This window comes from Mytilus edulis, chromosome 6, assembly GCF_963676685.1.
Source record: "Mytilus edulis chromosome 6, xbMytEdul2.2, whole genome shotgun sequence".
Classification (NCBI taxonomy): Eukaryota; Metazoa; Mollusca; class Bivalvia; order Mytilida; family Mytilidae; genus Mytilus; species Mytilus edulis.
The window spans coordinates 79,375,284-79,400,959 of NC_092349.1; the positions used below are offsets into that span (position 1 = coordinate 79,375,284).

Below are 25,676 nucleotides of genomic sequence, written 5' to 3' on the forward strand. Positions count from 1 at the left end.
ATGTGCGCTGCGTGTAAGATCTTACTTACATTTCGATTCAAATCACGATTTTGTATAGGATAATGATTTATACATGTAACTCGATATTTCAGGTGACCTGATGTTTTGCTATGGTGATATTTTTTCCATGTGTATATTCACTCATCAAAGAGTATCAAAATTGGTACCCCGGACATGGTGTGCTGTTTACCAAAGACTCATTAGTGACGCTCGAACCAAACAATATTTGAGTCGAGTCTGATATAGTTGACCAAAAAATATACTTATTGCATAACTCCTTTGTTTTTTACTTAAACTTCTCATATAGATGAATAAAACGGTTAGAGACCACCAAGAAAACAATAAAACGACACAAAGCACCAGAAGCTAGAGGCAATTGGTATAACAGCTGGCCTTTCTTTTTTCATAATTTGACACTTCCACCTTCGTAATGTAGGGTAACACCTCCATGTCGCATTGTATTGCAGCAGTACAACTAAATTAAAACTTCACTGTTTATCTTTTTTTTAACCATGGCGTTGCTAGTTTATTTTCGATCTATGCGTTTCAATGTCTCTTTGGTATCTTTCTACCCTCTTTTCTTTGAAATAAATGCCGCTTTAACTCATCATTCGGTTGAACACGCGTGTTTGTTTATAAGCCTTAATTTGATAAACAATTATTTAGAAACATTTCAGCCAGGATTGCCAGTGAGGCAATTTTCGACCAAAGACCGATTGTTACAATTAGCCTATCTTTTAAAGAAAATTCCCATGACATGAAAGCAGCATTTAAAAGTAATTTTTACCAACTCTTATACAGAATTAATGATTGATAGAAATCAATTTGTTTATTTCATTATTAAATTTATATGTAAATATATACACAACGTTGACTGCTTTTATTTTTTTATAATTTAATAATTGAGTTAATCAAGGTTTGTGAATTTCGATTTCAATAGTTGAATATTAAAATATTTTTATATAAAAATATAAAGAGATGGTATGATTGCTGATGATCATTGTAAATCAATTCAAACGATAAAACTATCGGCCTAATTTATGTACAAAAAATGAACGAAAAACAAATTTGAAACACACAAACAAACGGCAACCACAGACTTGCAGAATTTTTGGTTATCAGATTATATAATTTTATAAAAGAGTGACGAAAGATACCAGAGGGACCAAACTCATAAATCGAAAATAAACTGACAACGCCATGGCTAAAAATACAAAGGAAAAATAGACAAACAGACAAACAATAGAACACATGACACAACATATAAAACTAAAGAATAAGCAACACGAACCCCACCAAAAATTGGTAAATATAGTGAGCTAAAGGCAACGGGACAGTCAAAATGCAGAATATCAAATAGAAACGAACTGATCTTAGCCCCAGTAAAGGAAGTGAATTTTCTTTTTATTGAAGTTTCTTGTCCTCTTAAACATAAGATACATTTGTAGTTTTTACAACATTAGTGTAAAGTACGATTTATGGCATTTATTTGTATTATTTGCTTTTACTATTTTTTTTCTCTACTGATTGCAAGCGTATTACTGTCATTTCGTCTTTGTTACTTTAATCCATGAACAATATTGCAATAGTGTTGTCATAAGGTTGATAATGCAGTCATCCTGGAGATACAAAGTTCATTATCAATAATGAAGATTAAAGAAGTAATATCATATATGAATTGAGCTTTCAATAATTCCGATATTAATTTAAAGTATTTATGTTTGAAGCATTCTGAACGCCTCTACTAAGTATTACAATATTTCATGAGCAATACACAAATATATCTTGAATGCATTTAGTCATTTAGCGGGGTATTAAAACATAATAAGATCACAATCATTATGGCAGAAGATGACAATTATACTTAATACAATGCTTTCTTGTGCTGACTGTGTAAATGAAAGAACATTTGGTTTTACACTCACATATCTAACGACACTATGTAATACAACCATTATATATCATGGTGGTCTTTTCAATACAAAAAAAAAATTTAGCACATCAATGTATTTTTTATATTACATATGTGCTTGTAAGCACGTTTTCGCAAAACAATCATCGTGAGATCAAAACTATATCGTATTCCCTTAGGTCAATTATGCTGTGGGGGATTTTATCATCTATTTTTCACGATCATGTAAAATACCAGACCGGGTTAACATATGAAGGCTATCTACCTTTTTTTCTCTTATCGAAACCCATAACATCTGCTAAAGAGTACTTTTTTTTAGTTATTTGTCTATAGTCTCTTGGAGTATAGAAATGTATTAAGGATTGTGAGAATCGTTAGCCATGATCAAAGATTAGATCGAAAGACAGGTGATATGATTTCTAAAATAAGACTATCATCGACAAGATTGATAAAGATTAATGCTGTGTTTATAATTTGTCTCACAGCTATTAGCTTAATCATAACCTTGTATTTTATTAGATTAAAAAGGGAGAGAAAACGGTGTAACATTTAAAGGTATTCTTCATTATTTAGCATAAAAGATTCAGAGGAAATGGGTTTATTTCTTCATACAAAAGGACCCGACTGGTTCCTTTACAGTTTTTATGTTATTATGTAAAACTATGAAAGGAATTGGGAATATCTTTATCAGACACGCTCAACTTTAAATATATATGATATTATTAACTAACTACACTGTTATTGGACTTAATATGATGAAAACTGCCAATGCAATATAATGTGTAAACTGGGCCAATACAGAATAACTCGGCCAATACAGATTTTTTCCTGTATTGGCCGAGTTATTCTATATTGGCCGAGTTCACACAAGTGCAGGATTTCGGAACGTCTCTAGATTTTACATCGAAAGACACGATAAGCACAAACTGAACGTAAACAGTTGTTTTGAAGACGCAGTTGTCATTTAGTTATCTTAAACTTTGAAAGCAGACGATAGAACTATTTCAGGTTTGGGGAACGAGTTGATTATCACAAAGTTCATTTCTTGACCACCTCATAATTTCACATCGATTTTAAATTAGTTTCTGCATAACACATCATGACATGCATTGGCAGTACCTTTCCAATTACTATTTATGTGTTGCGTCTAAATTTAAGCTGTAACACTTTATAGTGACTGAAAAGGGTAGAAAAATTCATCTGATGAGAAAATGCTGAAGACACCTGGAAACAGCACGAGATCATTATGTATTGCATCTAATAAAAAGAAACAAACTGAGATTTGGATAGTTCCACTTCAAGGTAAAAATATTTATCTCTTTTAAAATGAAATTAAAAAAATATTGTAACACTGTAGTTAATTAATAAAGATATTATTACGTGTATTTCTGTATTGGCCTTGTTATTAGTCCTCGGCCAGCTGTATTGGCCTTCGGCTTCGCCTCATGCCAATACAGCAAGCCTCGGACCAATAACAAGGCCAATACAGAAATACTTACGTAATAATATCATATTACCAGGGATGCTTATTGGCTGATTTTATGCATAGGTGGTATCGCTCTGTAACTTTTTGCAATCTATTTACCTACAAACACATAAACAAGAAACAAACACTTTATAAATTTTAACTGCTTCTCTGTGGCAACACGACAAAACTAAACAGTGTGTCCAGAGTATGTCATTTCACAAGGTAAGTTTATTAAACATGATTTGAATATTTAGATGCAAGTTATCATTTAATGATGCAATGATAAATTTAAAATTCGCGGGATAAACTTTAACATCATGAAATCAGTATTAAAGTATTTGCAACGGAAAACACACATATGTAAATGAAGGCATACAAAATCTACTGCGTTAGCGTAACAGTTAGGCACATCAATACAATAAATTTGAAGGTTACAGTAAATCGTTCAGCGTTTGGGGATACGGTTTAGGTATGAGTACGACAAATATGCTACATTTAATTCAACAATACATTTAAAAAAAGGCCTAGTGAAATGTGATGTTCAGCATCAGAAAAGGAATTTGAAGTTTAGGAATACCTTGCAAAAAAGCTGGCTAAAGCTTCCATTCATTTGAAAGTATTGAGAAATGAAATTTTGTGTTTAACATGAAACATGAAGATTTCAAACTGAAGTGTGTCGAACAGTAAGTACGGAAGTGTATATTTGCGAGTTCGATTGGTCATTTCAAAAATGATCTTGTGTCAATCAAAAATCGTGTATGACGTCAATGACAAGATTACAATGTCTCTCATTCTTTGTTTTCAATCCATATTTGCACTCTAAATATAATAAATGTAAATGAAGATATATTTGTTGTCGAAATGCGCCTGTGATGAATATTGTTTTTACTGTTGATATAAAAAATAACACTAATGAATGGGATTCTAATTAAAATAAATCGAATAAATAAAAAATGAAGAATATATGTTTTGAAATTATATTATTCTACGTTGTGACCATGGGCCATTTTTTTGGATGTCTATACAAGGTCGGGAATAAGGCAGTTAATTTTTACTCCTTCTGTTGATTCATAACGTTCGTCACTACTACCAAATAGTTTGTCTAGGTATACATATACTTTTGGGGTCATATTCTTTATTATAAAGAACATATCAATTAGTCTATGCTGTTGAAACAGGCCGTTTCTTTATAACTTTGAAAATAGTTTGATAATCTTTTTGCATGACAAGTTATAAATCTTTCTTTATTTGGATTTTTTTTACATTAAAAGATCAAACGTTATTGTTATTCAATCACTTTTGTACATTATCTGTTTAACTTTACCATGATCAAGGTGTAATCAGTTCCAAAATAAGTCAACGGATACATAATTTATGAAAATTAAAAAAACAATTGCTATACAAATATGATTTAAGATGAAACATTTATTATAATTATATAAGTCTCTTTTAATATATTGGAAGTGAAGTACCAGTTACAATTGTTTGTCATAGTATTGAATATATAGTTCTCAAACTTTGTTTTCGTATAACTAAACAACTGCAGAAACACGGTAAAATAACAACCTAGAATATTAAACAGTTCTACGACAAAAAGTATACAAAAGGAAGGCGAAAAATACTAGAGGGACATTCAAACTCATAGATCGAAAATAGGAAGAGGCAACACGAACCCCAAACAAAAACGGGGGTTGATCTCTGGTGCTCAGCTGGTAATAGATAATAAAAAATGTAACAGTATATCGTTTTATAGAAGATATTATAATTTGACAGGTAAGCTTGAAAACACATCGGATGTAAGAAGCACAATGCAAACAAATACATGTAGTAAATGCACACAAATAATTTATGTTTCACTAATGCGTGTGTCTAATTCCCGGAATTTTGATCTAGTTTCTGGCAAAGACAAAACATTTTTGTGTTTTGGAATACTTGTCGATAAAAATTATTAACTACCGTATATCGTTTTTATTCCTGCCATAGATTTTTTTTGCTTTGTGCGCGGTTAATAAAACACGAAAATTGAACATGGGTAAATTGCCCTGCATATTAAAGATTCTGTTTTTTTTTTTTTTAAATTTTAACGTCTCAAAATATTATATATCTACTTGTTAAATTAGTGTTTGAATTGAATTGATCGACAGAATGTGTATATTTTAAGAAGATCTCTGTTTTCATAATAAATAAATTAACGAATAATGTACAGGCTATTCCGTTTAAGAATACACAGTGCAGAGACACGATCAATAATGTTAATTAGCTACGATTTTTTTATTATCATGATGATCGTCAAAACCGGAACATTTTACATAAAATGTAAAAATTATATTTTTACCGATATTTGCATACATATGCTTTACAAATGCTTTGTTATACATCATGGAAATGATACAAAAAACATAATTCATTACCAATACGCACTGTAATACATTCACTTTTCCTGAATGTTCTCGGAATATACCATTGTCAAGTTATGTCTTTCCCCTAAAAGCTTCGTCAATTACGCGCCCAATTAGCTATAGGAAGTCATTTGCCGTATAAAAGGGGTCGTCTTTATCTCGACAATTTTAAAGTTTATTAAACGACTTCCAGGTTCTCCTTATTCGTGATAAACTAGAAATAATGTTTTATCCGTAGGTAATTGATCACAGTTTCCCAATGAGAGATGGGCGAAAGATACCAGAGGAACAGTCAAACTCATAAATCGAAAATAAACTGACAACGCCATGGCTAAAGATGAATATATTTTAAAAAAAAATAGCCGAATAATTTGTGCAATAAAACATTATATTTTTTTAAAACACTCAATGCACATAAGAAGGATGTAACGATTTCCATAGACGCACGAATGAGGTCTATTATGTATAAAACAGTTTATAGAACTATTATTCAATTGTCGTCGATAATTTATTAATCAATCACATTCTTTTTTTTTTACATCTTTGATTATGAACTTTAGTGATGTCTTCATGTGAACTTTTGCAATCAGTGGAAATTAAACAAAATGAAAATTAAACTGTCCATTTTATTATCAAATTATGTAAAAAGTGTAAGTGATATACGGTATCAAAATCGTATTGTTAGTAGACAAGTCCTGTATATTATTTCGTATTATTTTGACATTTAAATATTATAAAATAGATTCATGGTATCTAATAACATCCAATGAAATCAATGCGATGAGAAAATACATTCTAATTGTGGATAGGTCGGGGAATTATGCATGAGCTTTTACATAGGGAAGTGGTAAATTCCCAATTAGTCACAGTGTTAACATTTACAAAGAATAGTTTCATGTTTTGTAAAAATATCTCACATCCTCATTAGTATAATTCATTGCTAGATAAAGACGGACGGTGTATAATTAATTGCTAGATAAAGACAGAGGGTGCATTCGGAATATAGTCTGTGGTAATGTAAAACTTAGTATTTATCAGCGTTTTGAATTTTCCGCGGAGTTCAGTATCTTTGTGATTTTACTTTTTTCGTAAGATATATAGATAGTTATTATTCAAACACTCTGTGTTTATATATACTATATATGTATAGAAAAGCTCACTAGTTTTTGTTTTGCTTTTCATTCATTTTGACATGTTAATTTATTAACTGCCTTTAAGTGCATCCAGACTCTATTTCCCCATTTTCATATATGTATTTTATTTACTACCTTTTGATAACTTCTTTGAAATATTTTCGACCACACAACTTACATATAAACAGTGATCAGAATATGTTGTGTTTTACACAATTTAGCTCTGTATACCCAGTAATGACATGTTTTATTATTTATTCTTATATATCAAACTTTATACTGGTCTAAATAAGGACACAGTACAGTTTTTATATCTGAAATCCCGCTAAATCATTAAAATTCCAAACGTATGTTTTTAGGTTTTTGATTCCCCTTTTGTCGACATATATAGCAACGATTCTTATTCTTGTTTCATATTGATTGTTGTGAATTTGTGATCAATAAAAGAATATTTGAATATTTTCAGATAAAAAAATGTATATGATAGCTAATAGAACAGCGACGACCAGAGATTAAAAGCTGTGTTTTTAATATCATTTTACTTTACAGTTCGCTATACAGATGATGTTCTCTCATTAAATCATTCAAACTTTGGTTGCTATGTTAAAGTCATCTATCCCATCCAACTAGAGATAACGAATATAACAGACAATGTTAAGTCGTCCGCACATCTTGATTTACGTCTAGAAATTGACAATGAGGGTGGGTTGAAACAAAACGTTACGACAAAGAGATGATTTCAGCTTCCCAGTTGTGTGAACTTTCTAATTGTATATAGCAACATACCAGCATCGCCTGCATATGGTGTACATATCTACCATATGATACTATATTCGTGGGCTTGTATTTCCTATTATGAATTCCTTGATATATATTACTGCGCTTATTGAAGCTATAAAACCAAGTGGTCTAAAGGGTGAAATTGAAATCATTCCTTCGTAAATATTAGGGACGCCATCACGAGTTGATTGACCGTTACGGGATATTCGTTTCACAGATGATATATTGGGCGTTTGCCTAATGTTGTTACTACAATCCCGTTCCCTTTTCATGAATGGGACTGAACGAATTAGACTATTTGACGGGTTTGTAATAACATGAGCAACACGTGGAGTAGGATCGGCATATCTTTCAGGAACATCTGAGATGATCCCCAATTTTTAATAGGGTTCTTGTTGCTTAGTCTTTAGTTTTCTATGTTGTGTCTTGTTAACTATTGGTTTTCTGTTTGTCCTTTCCCTTTGTAGCCATTGCGTTGTCAGTTTATTTTTGATCTATGAGTTTAAATGTCCCTCTAATGTTTCGCCCTTTCTTTTGTACATTTTAATCTAATATAAGCCATGAAGTTGTCAGTTTATTTTCCATTTATAAGTTTGACTGTCCCTCTGATATCTTTCGTCTCTTTTTCAAAGCTTTCCAAGAAATGTAAATCATTGGATTGAGTTGCTCATGAAATTGCATTTATCGAGCAAACGATTGTAAAAAAGCCTAAATAAGCCGTAACACTTTTCCTCTGCGTTTGAGGTTCCTCTTAATAATATCGCTTATATCGTTTTGAATTTAGATAACTATGATAAATAATTCAACATCCCAATTTGTGTTTATTTTGACGATTCTAATACTATTTTTACTGCAAATCCATTTTTATCGCCATCTATATTTATAGAAGAACGGAAATATATCCGATTAGTTAACAGTGTTATTAATTGTTTTTAAGCCATATTTGATAGACCCCTTCAATTGAGATTTTATTCACCGTTTATAGTTATTCATCTACTAGCTTATTTCTTCATTTAAAGATCAATTTAACTTTGATACTGTTGATTTAGAAATTTCTAGGAACATGACAAATTTTCCAGTGTTATTGGGTGAATATTTTCGCTTTTCAAAATGATGCAAAATTCGTGGCTAATAGTCGAAAATGAAAACAGTATTATTAGTGACGAGATCGGAAAAGCTTCATATTTGATCAATATTATTATATAATAAGTTGTGTTACTTTACGGGACATCCGTTAACTTTTGTTACATAACCAAATAGCAATCTATCTCCCTAAATATCTAAATACAGTATGCAATAAAAAATGTTAAGCTGTCATACCCACTTAAATGCTTAAATGAATTCGTATAACTTTTGAAAGCATAAGTTATAGGTAGACTACTGATACAACTTTACTATAATAGTTTTAAGTCATAGACAAGCTAGTGCTTACTTTTAGTTTTTGAGTCGTTGGAGAGATTGATTCAAGGTTACAATAACAAATACACGGGTGTGATCATAATTGAGGTCAGATATGAATGAGACTATTTATTATTTAAAAAGATTAAAGATCATCATGATATGGTGCTGTTATTGTTCGATAATCATAATGGACTGATATCATATTAACTGCAACAAAAAATATTACTTTTGATAACAGCACTAAAGTCTATCATATAATCGATCTGTTTTGTTTAAACAAAAATCTCTTTCAAGTCGGGACAATTTGCACATCATTGTTTTGAACCATATTTTTAACAGTTTATTTATGAGTAAAACAAGTACTACGTTTAAATTGAATCTTTAAATACCTTTTTTTAAATATTATATTGCACTACTTAGAATATGAATGATTCAAAGCCTTATTTAGGTTGATAAAGATATGGTGAAACCCCGATCGTTCGTCATTTAATAAAAATAGAAAATCTTTTTTATATTTTATATTAACATTCTTTTCCCCACTTCATTTAGTTAAAAAAATTTGAATATTGAATATTCACAGGGATAGATATCATTGATATAAACTATTCTTTTACAAGATAACGTTAGCTTCAGTAAAAACAAGTTCATCGTACATCTTATGCTGAACATATAAAGGTATGGTATAAACTTACTGTTAATACCTCAATATAATATTATGCACTAGTTCGAATACTACTGATTCAAACCTTAACAATATTCTTATCCCAAATAAAGAATACCTGAGCCGTATTAGGCACAACTTTTTGGGATTTTTGGGTCCTCAATGCTCTTCAATTTTATACTTCTTTGGCTTTCTAACTATTATGACTTGAGCATCGCTGACTAACCTTATGTAGACATGACGCGCGTCTGACGTACCCAATAATAAGCCTGGTACCTTTGATTATCAGTTTATCTTATTAAAGAGGAAGGATGCAAATATAAGTAGCTCCACTAAATGAAAACATGATTTGCTGTATAGACATAATTTATTTTCCTCTAAAACGTTTATAGGGACTTTCCAGTTCGACAATTCCTTGGAGTTATGTACCTTTGTTATTTTTCTTTTTAGATACCAGACAGGTAACTCCAAGGAACATGCATTGTTTTCTTTTTACATTGCTATCGATTTTCACCAAGAGTTTAAGAAGTAATTTTTGTTTATTTGCTTTTTTATAATCTTATTGCTTTTACCATATATTTTTGTACTTGTTTCAATATTCCAATAGGGAACACTTATTACATTATTTTCGTTATGAAATATTTTTTAAAATGCTTCCATGATCGTTACGTAAATAAAACAGATTAATATTAAGAGGTTAAGATTTATAATAATTGGCGACCAAGATAAGTGCAGATGTACTTTGTGATTTGTTAATTTTATAACTTGACAAACCGCAAACTTTAAAGAGTTCTTGAAGTATACAATTGTTCAACTATGTGTATTTGGTTTAATAAGCGCCTGGTTAAGGTTGCGGTTATGGTGTCATTTGAATATATTGTCAGGTAATTTATGACCAAAACGTAATTTGAAATACTTTTAAAAAACTAAATGTACAATAGTTAACATTCATGATTTTGGTACTTTTAATAATAACCGATATAAATTTCAGAGTAGTAATATGAGTTGAAGTTTAAGTTAAGACTTCTAATTGATATACAAGAAGAAATTGTGGTCTCATTTAAATACAATAAAAATATTAGATCTTAGTCTTTATTCTCTTGACTAAACAAAGACAAGATAGTGTTTTGTTTTGTTTACATTTTTGATTTTCAATACAGTACGCTGACCTAAAGTAACAAATTTACGGGTGGGCCTACACCCGAAAAAAATGAATTGAATTTTAATCGTGAACAAGATAAGACGATATCTAAACCAGTAGTATTGTTCTGTTGTAATATTAATGGACCGATCGAGTTTTAATTGTACTATAAAAAATATCATTCAATTCCAGAAAGGCAAGCAAATCATTTTGATAATCAATGAACTTCTGTTATGAAGGTTCATCGATGTTTCACGTTCATATCAAAAAGATATCCGAAGTTGACGATTGCGTTTGGTGAATGGTGTGTATTGATAATCGATTTACCATTTTGTTATATAATCACCAAATTGTACCGGTCATTAGTTTAATGTCATATTTGTGTAAGACAGCGTTGTGTGATATTAGGCATATGTTAACCAAACCATACAAAAACAACCGTTATAAACAAACAGTACGCAAGAAGAAATTGAAAACTTTCACATCCATTTAAATGATTTGATACAAGCTTAGGAACACGGGACCGTACAGTTTACTGTAAGAGGTAGATTTATGATGATACTTTAAATATAATTTTTATTTTTTGAAATCTTTTTTATTTTTATTCATTTGCTCCACAGAAATTATATCAGTTTAACACTTTCAAAAACCAAGGTTGGGACCATAATCCAGTTTAAATTTGAATGTTTTTGTTGTTAAAAGGTTATATATTATCAGCATGATCATAATGTGCTGTATTTATGTTTAGATTTGTTATTATGATAGACTGATATAATATAAATTGCTACACGTACAATTACCTGAAGTATACAAGAATATACACAAAATTATTCATTCACAGATTAATGAAAGTACAATTTAAAAACAAAATCATAAAAAAAGTAAAAGTAAGCATTTGTAAGAGGTATGCATACGACCATTTGATTTAAATTTAGCGTTGTATTAATACTTCTAAACAAAATCTTTTAAATGCCTAAAAATTTACGTACGCGTTTGGGGTCATTATTATATTTGTACTCAAACTGACAGTTTCATTAATCTACTTTGTTTATAAAGAGGACTATGGAATGAGATCTTAAATGAGGTTTAAAATCTGAATGTAAAACATAAATAAATACATTTCACTTTTTTGATAAAGACAACAGAAGTCGCAATGTTTAGGGAAAGCACAAATGCTTCCAAATTATTGTAATATTTTGCAAGACAAATATTTTCTTTAGTCTCAAAGATTTGCTTATCGTTGTATTGAATCTCTCCCCGACCATGTATTTTAACAGTTCAGTAGTCAGTGAAACAGGTTCACCATTTAAATTGAATCTTTAAAGACCGATATGCAATTTTATAGTGCACTTGAACAAGACAACATAGATATTGGGAAGTCCCGGGTACGATCATTCGTCATTGTATAAAAATAGAAATTGATGATATTTATTATTAAGATTATATTTTATCCTCATTTAGTTTAGATAGTATAGTGCAGACAGAAATACAGAAATCATCGTGGCATACTGTTCGTGGACACTGCATTAATAGCTACATTTAGTAAGAGCTCAGTCCACATTTGATGCAGAACATATAATATTGCAGGTAAGCTTGAACTAACTGAATTAAGAATGCACGATCAAAACCCGAGTATTATATACAAATGTTTCTGCCTATTTCAAAATCGAAAACTTATATAATATGAGACGGAACTTTGGAGAAAAATTCCAGGGAACACTCATGTTATTTTGTCGTCTATAAAAAAGTATTTGTTTTAATATTTTGCATTTTCTATGTGAGTATGTAAAATTCATATAGGGTATTCTTAGTGAACTATTGAAGCAATTGAACCCCTTTTAAGACACTTCTGTTATGTCAAATATTCACGCGAAGGCATTGTAATAGTTCATTGTCAGTATGAAAACAAAAGCAAAGAAACATACAAAACAGGGTATTATTTAACGGCTCAGTTAAATAATAGATTAACGCGCTTATCATTCAATCACCACGATTGGTGTACATCGTCTCTATCAACAAGTCACATAATTTTTCATTTGTAACTTTCAGCGAAGTGAATAATTTGATAATTTGACAAACCACAATTAGTAATTGTATATTGTTAATTTGTGGTTATTTTGTTGAATTATCGCCTGGTGTGCACTCACGGATGAAAATTTCAGGGACTGAATTTTCGGCGCTCCCTTGGCACCATTTGCGAGTATGGTCTCGAGGAAACGATTATAGTCCGACGGAAGGGGACGATAAATGGCTGACCAGTGTTAAGAGAGAGCCATATCTCTTGCACGTTAAAGACACCCTTGTAGATTTTGAAAAAGAGCAGGCTAATGCCGCTACAAGGCAGCACTCGCACCCGCAAAATGGAAAGGGATTAATATAAGTTGCAAAACTTGTTTCCCAATCCACTATAATTAAATATGTTTAAACTAAACTAACGGCATCATTTAAATGCTTTCTCAGGTTAACGTTAATAAAATACCTCAAAAAGCTAAATGTACGTTGATAACCATCTTTAGCTCTAGATATGATGTGCTGTAAATTAACAGATCGAACATACTAATTGATCACTTTAAAGTCTAAGTTAAGACTACTGATGAGCCTTTCGTGTTCACAGTAAAATGACAATGTAATCAACTGTTTGATTTGCAAAATAGTACTTTGACATAAAGGAACAAATATACGAATGAGCCTGCAAAACAAAACATGGATGAAAATGCAATCGTGAATAAGCTGAATTGTATCAAGAAAAGCAGTATTGTGTTGTTGTTTGTTGTGTATTTGGATACACCGATCGAATTTCAAATATGCTGTTATAATAAAAGTTTATTACAAAAACGACAATGCACATGATTTTGATAACAAGATTGTTCAAAATATCACTCATGTACCAATAAACGAAATATATTTCTTTCTTTCTAGATTGTTGTAAAGACCATCCAATATTAATAAAATGTTGCCTTACATTGTAATGATGGTATTCGTTGTGGATAAAGTACATACGGCTGGTAAGAAAGTTTATTAATGTTTCGAATGCATACATGAAATGTTAATGATATATAATGTTGAAGATTAAGTTTGTTTAAGGTTATACAGAATAAATGTGATATCAATTTCAGTATTATAGTGTTATCGTTCTAACAAGTATTTCTGTTTAAGGTAGTTCAGGGGTATAGAAAAAAAATGACAGAATTTTCTTATACTTTGTGAAATTTAACTTTGAAGAATTGTAAATGAAAACATGCAAATAAAAGTGGGGGTCACCAGCCATCTAATACATATTTTGACCTCTGAAAATGAGTGCAAATAGGTTATATGGAAATATAGGGAAAATGGACAAAAAAACAATTTGATTGAATTTTCAAGGCAAAATAAATGACAGAAGTTGCTCATTTTTTCATATTGTAAACCTTGATGTCTCTATTTTATAAAATTGAAATAAAATTTAGGGGTCACCGGCCATCCAAGAGATTTTGTTTACCTCTGAAAACGAGTGCAAATAGGCTAAATATAGGGAAAACAGACATAAAATATCTTTGATTGAATTTTCAGAGCAAAATAAATGACAGAAGTTGCTCATTTTTTTCAAACTGTAAAGCTTGATGTCTCTATTTTATAAAATTGAAATAAAATTTGGGGGTCACCGGCCATCCAAGAGATTTTTTGACCTCTGAAAATGAGTGCAATTAGGCTAAATATAGGGAAAACAGGCATAAAATATCTTTGATTGAATGTTGAGAGCAAAATAAATGACAGAAATTGCTCATTTTTTCATACTGTAAAGCTTGATGTCTCTATTTTATAAAATTGAAATAAAATTTGAGGGTCACCGGCCATCCAAGAGATTTCTTGACCTCTGAAAATGAGTGCAAATAGGCTAAATATTGAGAAAACAGGCATAAAATATCTTTGATTGAATTTTCAGAGCAAAATAAATTAATGTACAAAATGATTTAAAAAAAAATGTGTGACACAACAAAAGACCACTGTCTGAATTAACAGGTTCATGACTTGGGACAGGCATATACATAATGTTGTGGGGTTAATGTTTGAAGGTGACAACCCTTTCCCTTAACCTGGGACAGTGGTGTAAATTGGTACAACATATGGTTTTATCAATTTGTATTATTCATTTGTGAACTCTAAATCTAGCGAAAAGTAGATTATCGCAGATAAATTTGCAGAATGAGTTGTATGAATAGTCGGGACCCTTGTCTTACAAACTTTATGGAGCAAGTAAAATGTGAAGAGGATCATGAGGTTTGTATGTACATAACGTCTGTCATTCATTAGTACTTACTTGTCAGTTTAAATTTCCCCCTTTTCATGATTTGTTTACATCATCTTTCGCATGTTTGTCGGACCTTTTCTAGTGTAAGACAAGGGTGAAACTGCTTCATAAGCTACCAAAATGAAGATCGTTATCTATAATTTCGATCTGCATTACAGTATTCATGAAAAGCAGTTCACGTGTTCGATAAATATGAGTTATTCTCTCTTTATTCTTCTCCTTCGTCAAAATGCTCCATATTTATTTTTAGAACGGAAGTACTTTTCAACAAAGACAATTGTAACAATAAATTTTTATTAAGTTTTAAAATTGCATTTAAAAGTTATTCAACTCTTGCTCAATGCATTTGAATAAAAAAGATTATTTAAATGATCATATTTTACTGTTATGGAAAATTACGACAATGTACATCACTTACGATATCAATGCGCAACTTTATGCGCAGACGGCGCGAAAATTTAAACCCCCGAACTACCTTAAATAGTGACAAGTATGTCCGCTTTAACTATTGTAGAGTAGATGCAATATAACAAGCACGTGCTAAAATGTTTTTCGCCTAATACATGGTGGTATTACTCAATAGATCATTGCACCATGTTACATCTTCCTTTTACCTCCAGGACACCAAAAAACGTTTAAGCAAATTCCCATATAAATTGTTTTCTATACGAAGTTTGTAGGTATGTTTTAATTTATCATCAAAAATGATATCTCTTTTATACTAATTGTCTTTTTAAAGACACTCCAATATACAATGTACAATTATTTTCAATGTGATACTTCTCCTTTTATTTCCAAAACTGTAAAAGTAGTTGCCGAATGTAGTCAGTTGATAAGAAAACATTTATAGTCTTGTTAACAATTGTTATAAACATATCTGTTATCAAAATTTTATTTGCTTTCAGCTTCGTGGAATCTAACAACCCTGCCCGTGAGCTTTGGAAAAGACGTTGTGTTGTGGTGCTCCATGGGTGAGAAAAAGGAGAACAATATTTCAAAACAACAAGCAGATCTTCGACAGTGGACAGGAGGCCAACAATACGATTTGCTTTGTATGGATCATAAATGCCTTAACCCATCTAAGTATGAAATGTTAATACGAAATAACAGTCAAGATTTCGGGTTATTAATTCACAATTTAAGTGAATCAGATTTGGACTGTCCATACACGTGTTCCTGTGGATTTTCTGATTTCACTAAGAATCTATCTGTCGAACCAAACCATGTCATGTGTAAGTACTTTTAATTTTTAAAACATGTATACAAATTTCAATTGAGTTGTATACCATCCTATATATTTTTTTACATTTAGTAACAAAAGAAACCGGAAACACGAAAAAAGACAACAGAAATATCCAATCAAACATTAAGACATAGAAAAATTGTCCTTAAAGTGTGCTCATTACATTATTCAAAGATTTATTTAAATTTCATACATTTAAAAGTGACAAATAAAAGACGAAACGATTTAGCACAATTTGTTATATTGACGCCCAAGACATTTATAAACTAAATAAGCTATTGGCAATGTTTGAATAGTTTTATTTTTGTATGCGAAATATCATTGACATTATTTGAATGTAAAGATATAAAATTGATGTTATTATTTGTTTATTTCCATAAAGCTCTACCAGCAAATGAAACAACAACAACAAATGGAAAAAATATCAACAATGGCAAAATGGAGATAGAAATTATGTTAGAAAAGGTGAACCCTGTTCCTGTTTGTTCAGCACTGTTTAAGGTGAGAATTCAAACATGCTTTTAAATATTTAGTGCATACTAAAAAACCAAATTCATTAAGAAAACAAATAATATAGAAAAAAATACATTTCTTAGACCTTATCGTACCACCTATTTTAATGAGTTAATATTTTTTTGTGTTTGAATAGTTTGTAAGATATTGTAAAAAATGAACACAAAATAAAAATTATGTAAGGTATTCAAGACGGATCTATTCTCTCTTTTGTAGGGGTTGTTTATCAATGAGACAACTGTTGCTGTTATGAAATGGTACACATATTATAACGATGTTAAAGTGATTTATAATTTTCCTGTGGACAGTGTTGGTTGTGAAGGTAGACTACAAATACTGTGTACACTTGTGTATCGTAATGTCACCATTTTTGACGAATACATAGATTTGTGTCAGGGTAAGCTGAAACTATTTTGTCTGATTGTTTGTTTTCCTGTTACATCTTTACATTGTATATTTAAGAAACTATATTCCAGTCACTCTTGCTGGTCATGAAATTGAGTTTTAGTGCTTAGATTATTTTGGAAGATTTCTTCATAAACTATGACAAATAAATAATAAAACGCTTTTTGTGAAATTGTGCAGTTAATTATTATCTTATTTTAGCTTATAAAGTACATTTTGTAGCTAGCATGCAATAAGTTACAAAAATGTTAACACGGCTTTTTTACTAGATTTTCATCAGGTAAAGTCGGGGTAGGCAAACTGAATATGTGAACTTAGCATTAAACAGTGCTTTTTTCTTAATATTTTCATTTGTTCTCATTCTTGTGGCTTTTCAAAAGTAAAAATGTGTCTTTTTTGTGTAATTTTGTGTTTGTTGTTTTAATTTTTAGAAGAAAACACAAGCATGCCGACAATTACTTTACTAGCCATCGGATTTTCAGGAAGTGTTATAATATTGTCGATTTGCATATGGTTGACTAAAAGTAAGTTTACTATTTTATTTCAATGAGTCACTGTAATAACAGTGCGTTTCGTAAAATACAATTTAAACTGACACATCATAGACACGAGAATAATTAGTTGGTACGCCAGACGCACGTTCCGTTCACACAAAACATATCATTGACGCTCAAAGAAAACAACATTTATTCAGAAAATTCAGAAAATATAACATAAAGTTGAAGAGCATTGAAAACCGAAATCCTGAAATGATTGCTTAATACATGTATGGTTATCTATTGCATATATTGGTGAGATATCAATCCATCGTCTTTCGGAAAATGTTTGTAGACGATTAATTTATAAGTATTTACATAATAATTCATTGCAACAGAGGAGTGCTTACTAAAAAGACGGTGATACTGTCGGAGACGAAACCTCATTATAAATATAGACACAAAAATTAAAATGTATCACTCCAGATGCTCGTTTTCTTAACCAAAGACTCGACAGTGACGCTTGCATAGAAACGTTAAAAAGGCCAAATATGCGTAGTATCAAGTTTACAGCTCCTTTGGGTTAAGAATGAACTATATTAAGTTTTTCCCCATTGTATAATTAGCCTGATGGCAGCATCACTACTGTTTTTTTTTAAAATCTTGTGAGGTTAATTGAAATTAGCGTCCTATGTATATATGTTTAAAACGATTAAAAGTTGAACGCAGAATTCGATAGCTCTATCGTACAGTAATGGTCAATTTACCAGTAGTTTAAAACAAAAATAAAAACATTCGTACGCAATAATATTTCTTTTAACAATTATTAGAAATTTTAAAACATTTAGATATAAATGGTATAAAGTTTGATAAAAATATAAACATTAACAATATAACTTTAATAGTGTTCTTTTTCTTACGAAAGGACGTAAGACTCAGTTTTGTTTGCGATGTTGGACCAATGAAAAGAAGACACAAGTGGAAAGGACAAATGACAATCACGTGCAATTACTAACTCCTCCAGAAAATTATCAACAGGAAAAAGAAACATCAACAATGATGGAGGTCTAGTCAATATTTGTTTATCATCATGATGGTGAACATTTTTAATACAATTTCAGGTGTCATAATGCTTGCGTTATAACGACACAGTAACATTTGACAGTTCAATGATGTCATTCCCGCAAAACGATCCCAGACCAACCGGTTTTACACTTTAGTAACAACAGAACTCGAGATACGTGCATTGATTAAAACATGTTTGTACACCAATTAACAATAAGTGTACTGCTAATTAAAGCTTTTGGTTGTTAGTATAAAGAGTAGTTAATCAAGTCAATGAAAACCATCTAACACTATGAGTCAAAATAGTGCCTGTTAGTTTAAGAATGTACTATGTAAGAATATCATCAGTGCATAAGCCGAATTCTGTATCTATTGGCATACATCTATTTAAATACTAATATGTGATGTAATTGGAGCGACGACGAGATTTTTGTTACGACCTTAACTACAATGAAGGTCTTGTACGATCAATTATTTGAGCATGCCATTTCATTCAGTGAAGTCATCTGTAAATATTTCCTAATCATGACCAGCAAGTATTATTTCATATTTCAAGGCGCAGCTAAACGTGTTATGATTAAATAAAAAAATATTTTATAATTGTTATTATTTATTGTAAAAGTGAATTTAAAAGTGTGACTGTCATAATGAATGCATTTTGTGAATTGACTGGCCTTTGGCGATTGCTTCTTGTCAATTTCAAAGGCTTCATTTACAAACGACGAACAAAAGATTTGGCATTAGTTTAGTGCTTTCTACAATTATGTTTATAAAATAAGTTTTAAATATTAGAAAATAATATAGGTTCAGTTGAATGTTTAATTCTGCTTTTCCTGTTCATACAAAATAGTGATAGCAGTACAGCCTTAGACAAACAATATTGACAAGAAATTACATAATACCACTTTTTTTGCTGTTTGTTTCGTAAATGGGTTTTTACGGGTTTGATTTAGGAATAACAGGAAATGATACGATACATTTCTTGCGTCAGGAGATCTTTTTATGATTTTAAACATTTCCGAACCAGGGATGCATAAATAAATAGTGACGCAAGGGGCCATGTGCGATTGCCTATAATTGCTTACATGCACTTCATTTGAAATTTGGTAGACAGTTGTCTAATTGATAATCATACCACATCTTATTACATTATAGAAAATAGCATTCAGTCAAATTATATAACATTTCGACACTTTATAGTGATCATGTCCTGTCACTTAATTGCCCTGATTTCATGGAACGGTTATGTTCCAATTATGAAACCACAATCCTGTTTACTTTTCCTTAATTGGAGATTCATACAATGAGGCTCATAATCAAATTTTTGTATGAGCACAACAATATGTGAAACTGGAGGTGATTTCCCAATGTTCTATCGTTTATGTTTGTAATATTAACTAATGTGCACGTATATCAAGTCTACAAATCACATCAAAGTACTTTGAAATAATTACTAGTTTAAATGGTCGTAAGACGCACAAAGCTGTGCTACTAAAGGAAGACACCGATTTCATTGTACCGCAACTCATCTAAAACCATACACAGTCGAAAATATTTATGATATGAAATCTTTGAAACAATATTTTTTTTCCAGAGAAAACACCAAATTTTTAGAAAATATCTCAATTAGGAGAACGTCATCGATCTGTGTCTTATACGCGTTTGCGCATGCGTAGTCGACGATCTGCCTACGAAATTTGAAAACTCTTTGTTTCAACACTTTCCCAAGGTTGCCCTTTGAATATGTATAAAATAGTTTTTATTGTTTATCGTGTTATGCAAAAAACAGCTGTCTCGTTTGAATTGTTTTTGTGTTTGTATTTCAGAGCCTTCCATAGCTAGTGTTTTACTATGTTTCGCTCCTTAGCATTTGCCTTATTGACAATCATACCAATTATTTTTTCATTTATATTTCATCACATAATTATATTTGCATCCATTTAGTATGGAACGCCAAAACTGTCTTGTTATGACCATTTTCATTATATGATGTGCATTTATCTTTATATGATGTGCACTTGTCATTATATGATATGCATTTACCTTTACATGATGTGCACTTGTCATTATATGATGTGCAAACACCTTTATATGACGTGCAAATGTGCTTATATTATGTGCAAGTATCTATATATGATGTCCAAACATCTCTATATGATGTGCAAATATACTTATATGATGTGCATAAATACTTATATGATGTGCAAATGTTCTTTTATGATGTGCAAACATACTTCTATAATGTGCAAACATTCTTACATGATGTGCAAATATCCTTATATGAAGTGCACATATACTTATATTATGTGCAAATGTACTTATATGATGTGCAATTATACTTATATCATGTGCAAACGTCCTTATATGATGTGTATTTTCCCTTATATCATGTGCAAACATCTTTATATGATTTGGTTGTGTTATTATATTATGTGCTTGTAATCTTATATCATGTGGTTCGGTTAACTTCATTATATGATGTCGAAACGTCATTATATGATGTCGAAACGTCATTATATGATGTGCTTTCATCGTCGTTATGGTCAATGAACATGATTACGATTAGAATGATTACTGTCTACGTCATAACTGATTCCGATCTGCTTCTGCAGAATTAATATAAACCCGGATCAAATCTGTAGCTATCGTTTGGAAAATGGTTGAGATGTAAAAAAAAAAAACCTTGACAGGTTTGTTCCTCGATTTAAGAGGAAAAAATCACACCAGATATTATTGGAAAATTGTCAAATTGTGAATTGCAAAGTTTAGTTTTAATCAATGGGTCTACATTAATGAAAATACGATGTCTGCAATACTGGGCATACAGTTAAAGTTATTAAATTAAAGAAATGATTCTTTTATGCCATGCTCTATGCTCATTGTACTAGGCTTATATTTGACAATATCTTTATATCTTGCGTTAGCGGCTTTTTGTTTTTAAAGAAGTAAATACATGAATTTCCAGTATGTTCATTGTTTTGTAAAGTTTGCTTTGCTGATCATTTTAGCTGTGGAAGTTTCTCTTTATATATCACTTTTCTGAAGAAAGACACAAAAATGGACAAAAACCGGACATTGATAGGGTAATTACCAATATAATGGACCGGTCATTTGCAACCCCCATAAAGAGGGGATAGGAAGAAATTAAGGGAGCCTTTAATTTTGATTTTTTTTTAAAATAAAATGGTGGCATTCAATTGTTTATATTTATAGATTTGACGCAGTATAATGTTTTTGCGATGTGTTCGTTGTCCGTAAATACTTTGTTGCCAGACAAAAGTTTTTAGAAATAAGGGGCCAAAACAGCACTTAAAACAAGCAATTCTTAGGGTTCTTTGATATGTTGAATCTAGCAATATATTTAGGTTTCGGATATTGGACAATATAATAGGTAATTGCCCAATTTCAACTTTTGAAAATCTTAGACCACATTTATTATGTGTCACAAACCTATGATGTGTCAGATATTGAATAATGAATTAATTCAAATTCATACCTGTATAAAGCTGGAATGGTTATGTCCATACTTGCCCTAACTCATTAGGGTTCGACCCTCATCGTACTCTCCCCCTCCCCAGTAAAAATACAAGTTTTGACTCGAAAGACGTCAATTTTACGCCTAGCTCCGCTAGCCTCATCTGTTAAAATCTAAATCCTTATTTTTTCAACAAATAATTTCTTCTAGCAGAGTATGGTTTCATCTGAAACTAGTATTATTGAATGAAGATGTGATAACTATCAATGAGATCATAACCGGCATATCCAAATTAAATTCCAAGTCGCAAACAACTTCCACGATCCACTATTGACGTGCTATTTTAAACTTATATAATGCAAAAGGAATTTAATGCGTTTTTTTTTTGTTATTACGAACAAAAGTATTGAGAAAGGTGTGTGTAATTGTTCTCTGGTGTTTTTTTTAAGGGGGGGGGGGGGGTGTAAAGTTTATGTCTTTGGAATGATTGTGTTTTTTTCCCTATTTCACGGTAATGACTTAGAAAAAAATTAGAGGAATTCCCATCTTTCCTACCCCGTCCCCACCACCAATGATGAAAATTGAAAATGACAATAATTATAATTTACTTATTTTTAAATCTGTTCTTATAATATAAAAGAGAAGATGTGGTATGATTGCCAATGAGACAACTCTCCACAAGAGACCAAAATGACACAGAAATTAACAACTGTAGGTAACCGTAAGGCCTTCAACAATGAGCAAGCCCATACCGCATAGTCAGTATAAAAGGCCCCATGATGATAATGTAAAACAATTCAAACGAGAAAACTATTTTGCTAAGAAAAGGTTTATAAATAAGTATCAACATTATAGGCAATAAAACAACAAAACTCATAAGAGCCAAAAATTGCCCAAAATGGGACCTTAAAATTTACCATAGAATATATTCAGATACATTGCACTATTATTTTTTTTAATCTATTGTAGTTTTAAAGATAAACGCAAAATATTAAAAGTAACCGCCGTAAATCTTCATTTAGAAAAATTGAAAACACAACTCTCTATCTGTCAGAGACCACCAGGCCTCAGTAAACAAAAAATAAATACAGTGTTTTTTTGTTCATTCAGACACAAATCTAATTAAACTACAGATATTGTGTGTCCAAGCTATGCTTACGCGGATCTGAAAACGCTCCATTCTATTTTCTGTTTAAAGGTCACCATTGGAATTCTCGGTTTTTTCGGATTTATCTACACCTTCAAAAATGTGAAGGCTGAATTTCATTGGCTGATGTAATATTTACTAGAACAAACAGTATCAAAGGACTGAAGTACTGACCATCGGATGACGGCAAGTTCTCGTGGATGGTCACACGTACTTGTCTAAAAGAAAATCACATCTCAATACCTGAAAGTGAGGTTAACTTACAGAGATATATTTTTTTTCTGAGACAAGTTCGTGCTTGGATGATGAATAAATGACAGGGAATTCAACCTCACCGTAATAACAATTATATTGTAGTGATACAAATCAGTATACTCTGGTTTGTTGTTATATATTAAATTAATATTTGTATATAACAGTTACATATATACATAATTTTGATCCAAATGCTTTAGCATTCTATTCTACTATTCTAATAATAGTGCAGTGCAAGTGCATGGTGAAAACTCTTCTGTAATAATTCGGATTTTCTAATAGTTTGGATTTATGTAGGCATTCATTTTTCCCGCATAAACGTTCTTGAGATATTCTTCCGCATGCGTTAACACAATTGTTCTGTACGTGTGCATATATAAAATACTTACAAATGTATAAATATATTTCTAACGACGCAACATTTTCATATTATTAATTTAATATGTTCTAAAAAAAAATATTTTTATGAGTATAACTTGAAGCGACAAGGAATGTTATTTTGCACTCGATTATGTCTGCGTTTTTATACGATCGGTTACATGTACCAGTCAAAATCGAAAGTCCAATCTCTGTTGCGACAAAACATCGGAATGCCCTCACGGTCATTGTGATGTAAACATGAAGTGTGGACAGGAGGACGTGTACTTCCTTGTTCCAGGACATATTTTTCAACTTTAATGAAAAAACTCTTTTTTAAAAATAATATGATTTTTTTCAATTTCATTATTGTTTTATTTTTTCTCTCATTTTAATGAAAACAATTATTTTGATTCCCTCCGGAAAAAGATAAAATATCTTTCAAGAAACTTGGAATCAAACATTTACAAAAAAACATGTCCCCCTTTCCCCCGCAATCACCCAAAAAAATCAATGGTGAGTATGTTAGCCCTGTTTACGGAGTTGTATATCTGAACGGCTTTCCTTTTATATTACGGGAAACTGTCTAGTAGCAGTGCTTTCATGGTAGCATGTTAGCCTCTAGTGTTGCTGGTCGTAGGTTCGAATTCCTGCCGGTTCAAAACCAAAGAATTTAAAATTGGTCTTTGCTGCTTCCCTGCTAAATTAAGGAGTAAAATCAAAGACTTGTTCGGCTCGGAATCAGAATAATCGGTCCGGGTGACACCGTAAGGTGAAATGGATTTCTGCGAAGTAGCATGTTAAAAATCCGACTTCGGGTGTCGGACTATTACAAAACAGGAAGTTCGGGAAGTAAACCCGATGCACAATTAATGAGATGAATAGGCACGCAACACGATATGAATTATCAATTATTAACACTTCTGTAGTTTATGAAAACATTCTAGCGATCTTATTGCTTATTTTTAGTAAATATCTTTGTTTTTTGCAGCTTAAAAACTTGTTTTATAATTTTGTCAAAATCGTAGCTACTATCCCTTTAATATTCATTTCACATTAATATGTTCCCGTACGAATATGCACCTGTCCCAAGTCAGAAGTGTAATTCAGTGGTTGTCGTCTGTTGATGTGTTACATAGACAATAATAGTGCATTGACTTGACATATCAACGATATAAGGATGAGGCTTAGAAACGGGGAAATGCGAGGCTGTGCCGAGCTATTTCCACGTTTCGGGCCGAATCGTTATATCGTTGATATGTCAAGTCAATGCACTATTATTGTCTTTATACTGCAATCTTAAAAAACATTTTCAATTGTTGTTTAATGCGTTAAGGTTATTTATTTGATTTAAATATTGGGGAAAATCCCCTTTAAAAAGGCCTCACATCATGCATGCTCAATGAAATATACATTTACCTGTTGAAACCAACACTCGATGGTGAAAAAAATCGTTTGAGTATGGACTTAAATATCAACCATAAGCATAAAACATAAATTAATGATTTATAGGTTGCAGACAAAAAATATTAACAAATTAAATATGTTTTTCCAATA

The 25,676-nt window shown here is 31.1% G+C and overlaps 1 protein-coding gene across 1 annotated transcript; it reads left to right on the forward strand.

Moving 5' to 3' along the window:
- The first annotated feature begins 3,535 nt into the window (after positions 1-3,535).
- On the forward strand, positions 3,536-19,684 carry LOC139528555 (uncharacterized). The gene is made up of 8 exons (XM_071324586.1): positions 3,536-3,602; positions 12,357-12,482; positions 13,815-13,900; positions 16,089-16,415; positions 16,809-16,927; positions 17,156-17,336; positions 17,776-17,868; positions 18,746-19,684. Exons 3-8 carry the CDS (start codon positions 13,846-13,848, stop codon positions 18,889-18,891), a joined length of 921 nt encoding a protein of 306 aa, XP_071180687.1. The 5' UTR covers positions 3,536-3,602; positions 12,357-12,482; positions 13,815-13,845; the 3' UTR covers positions 18,892-19,684.
- Positions 19,685-25,676: the final 5,992 nt, after the last annotated feature.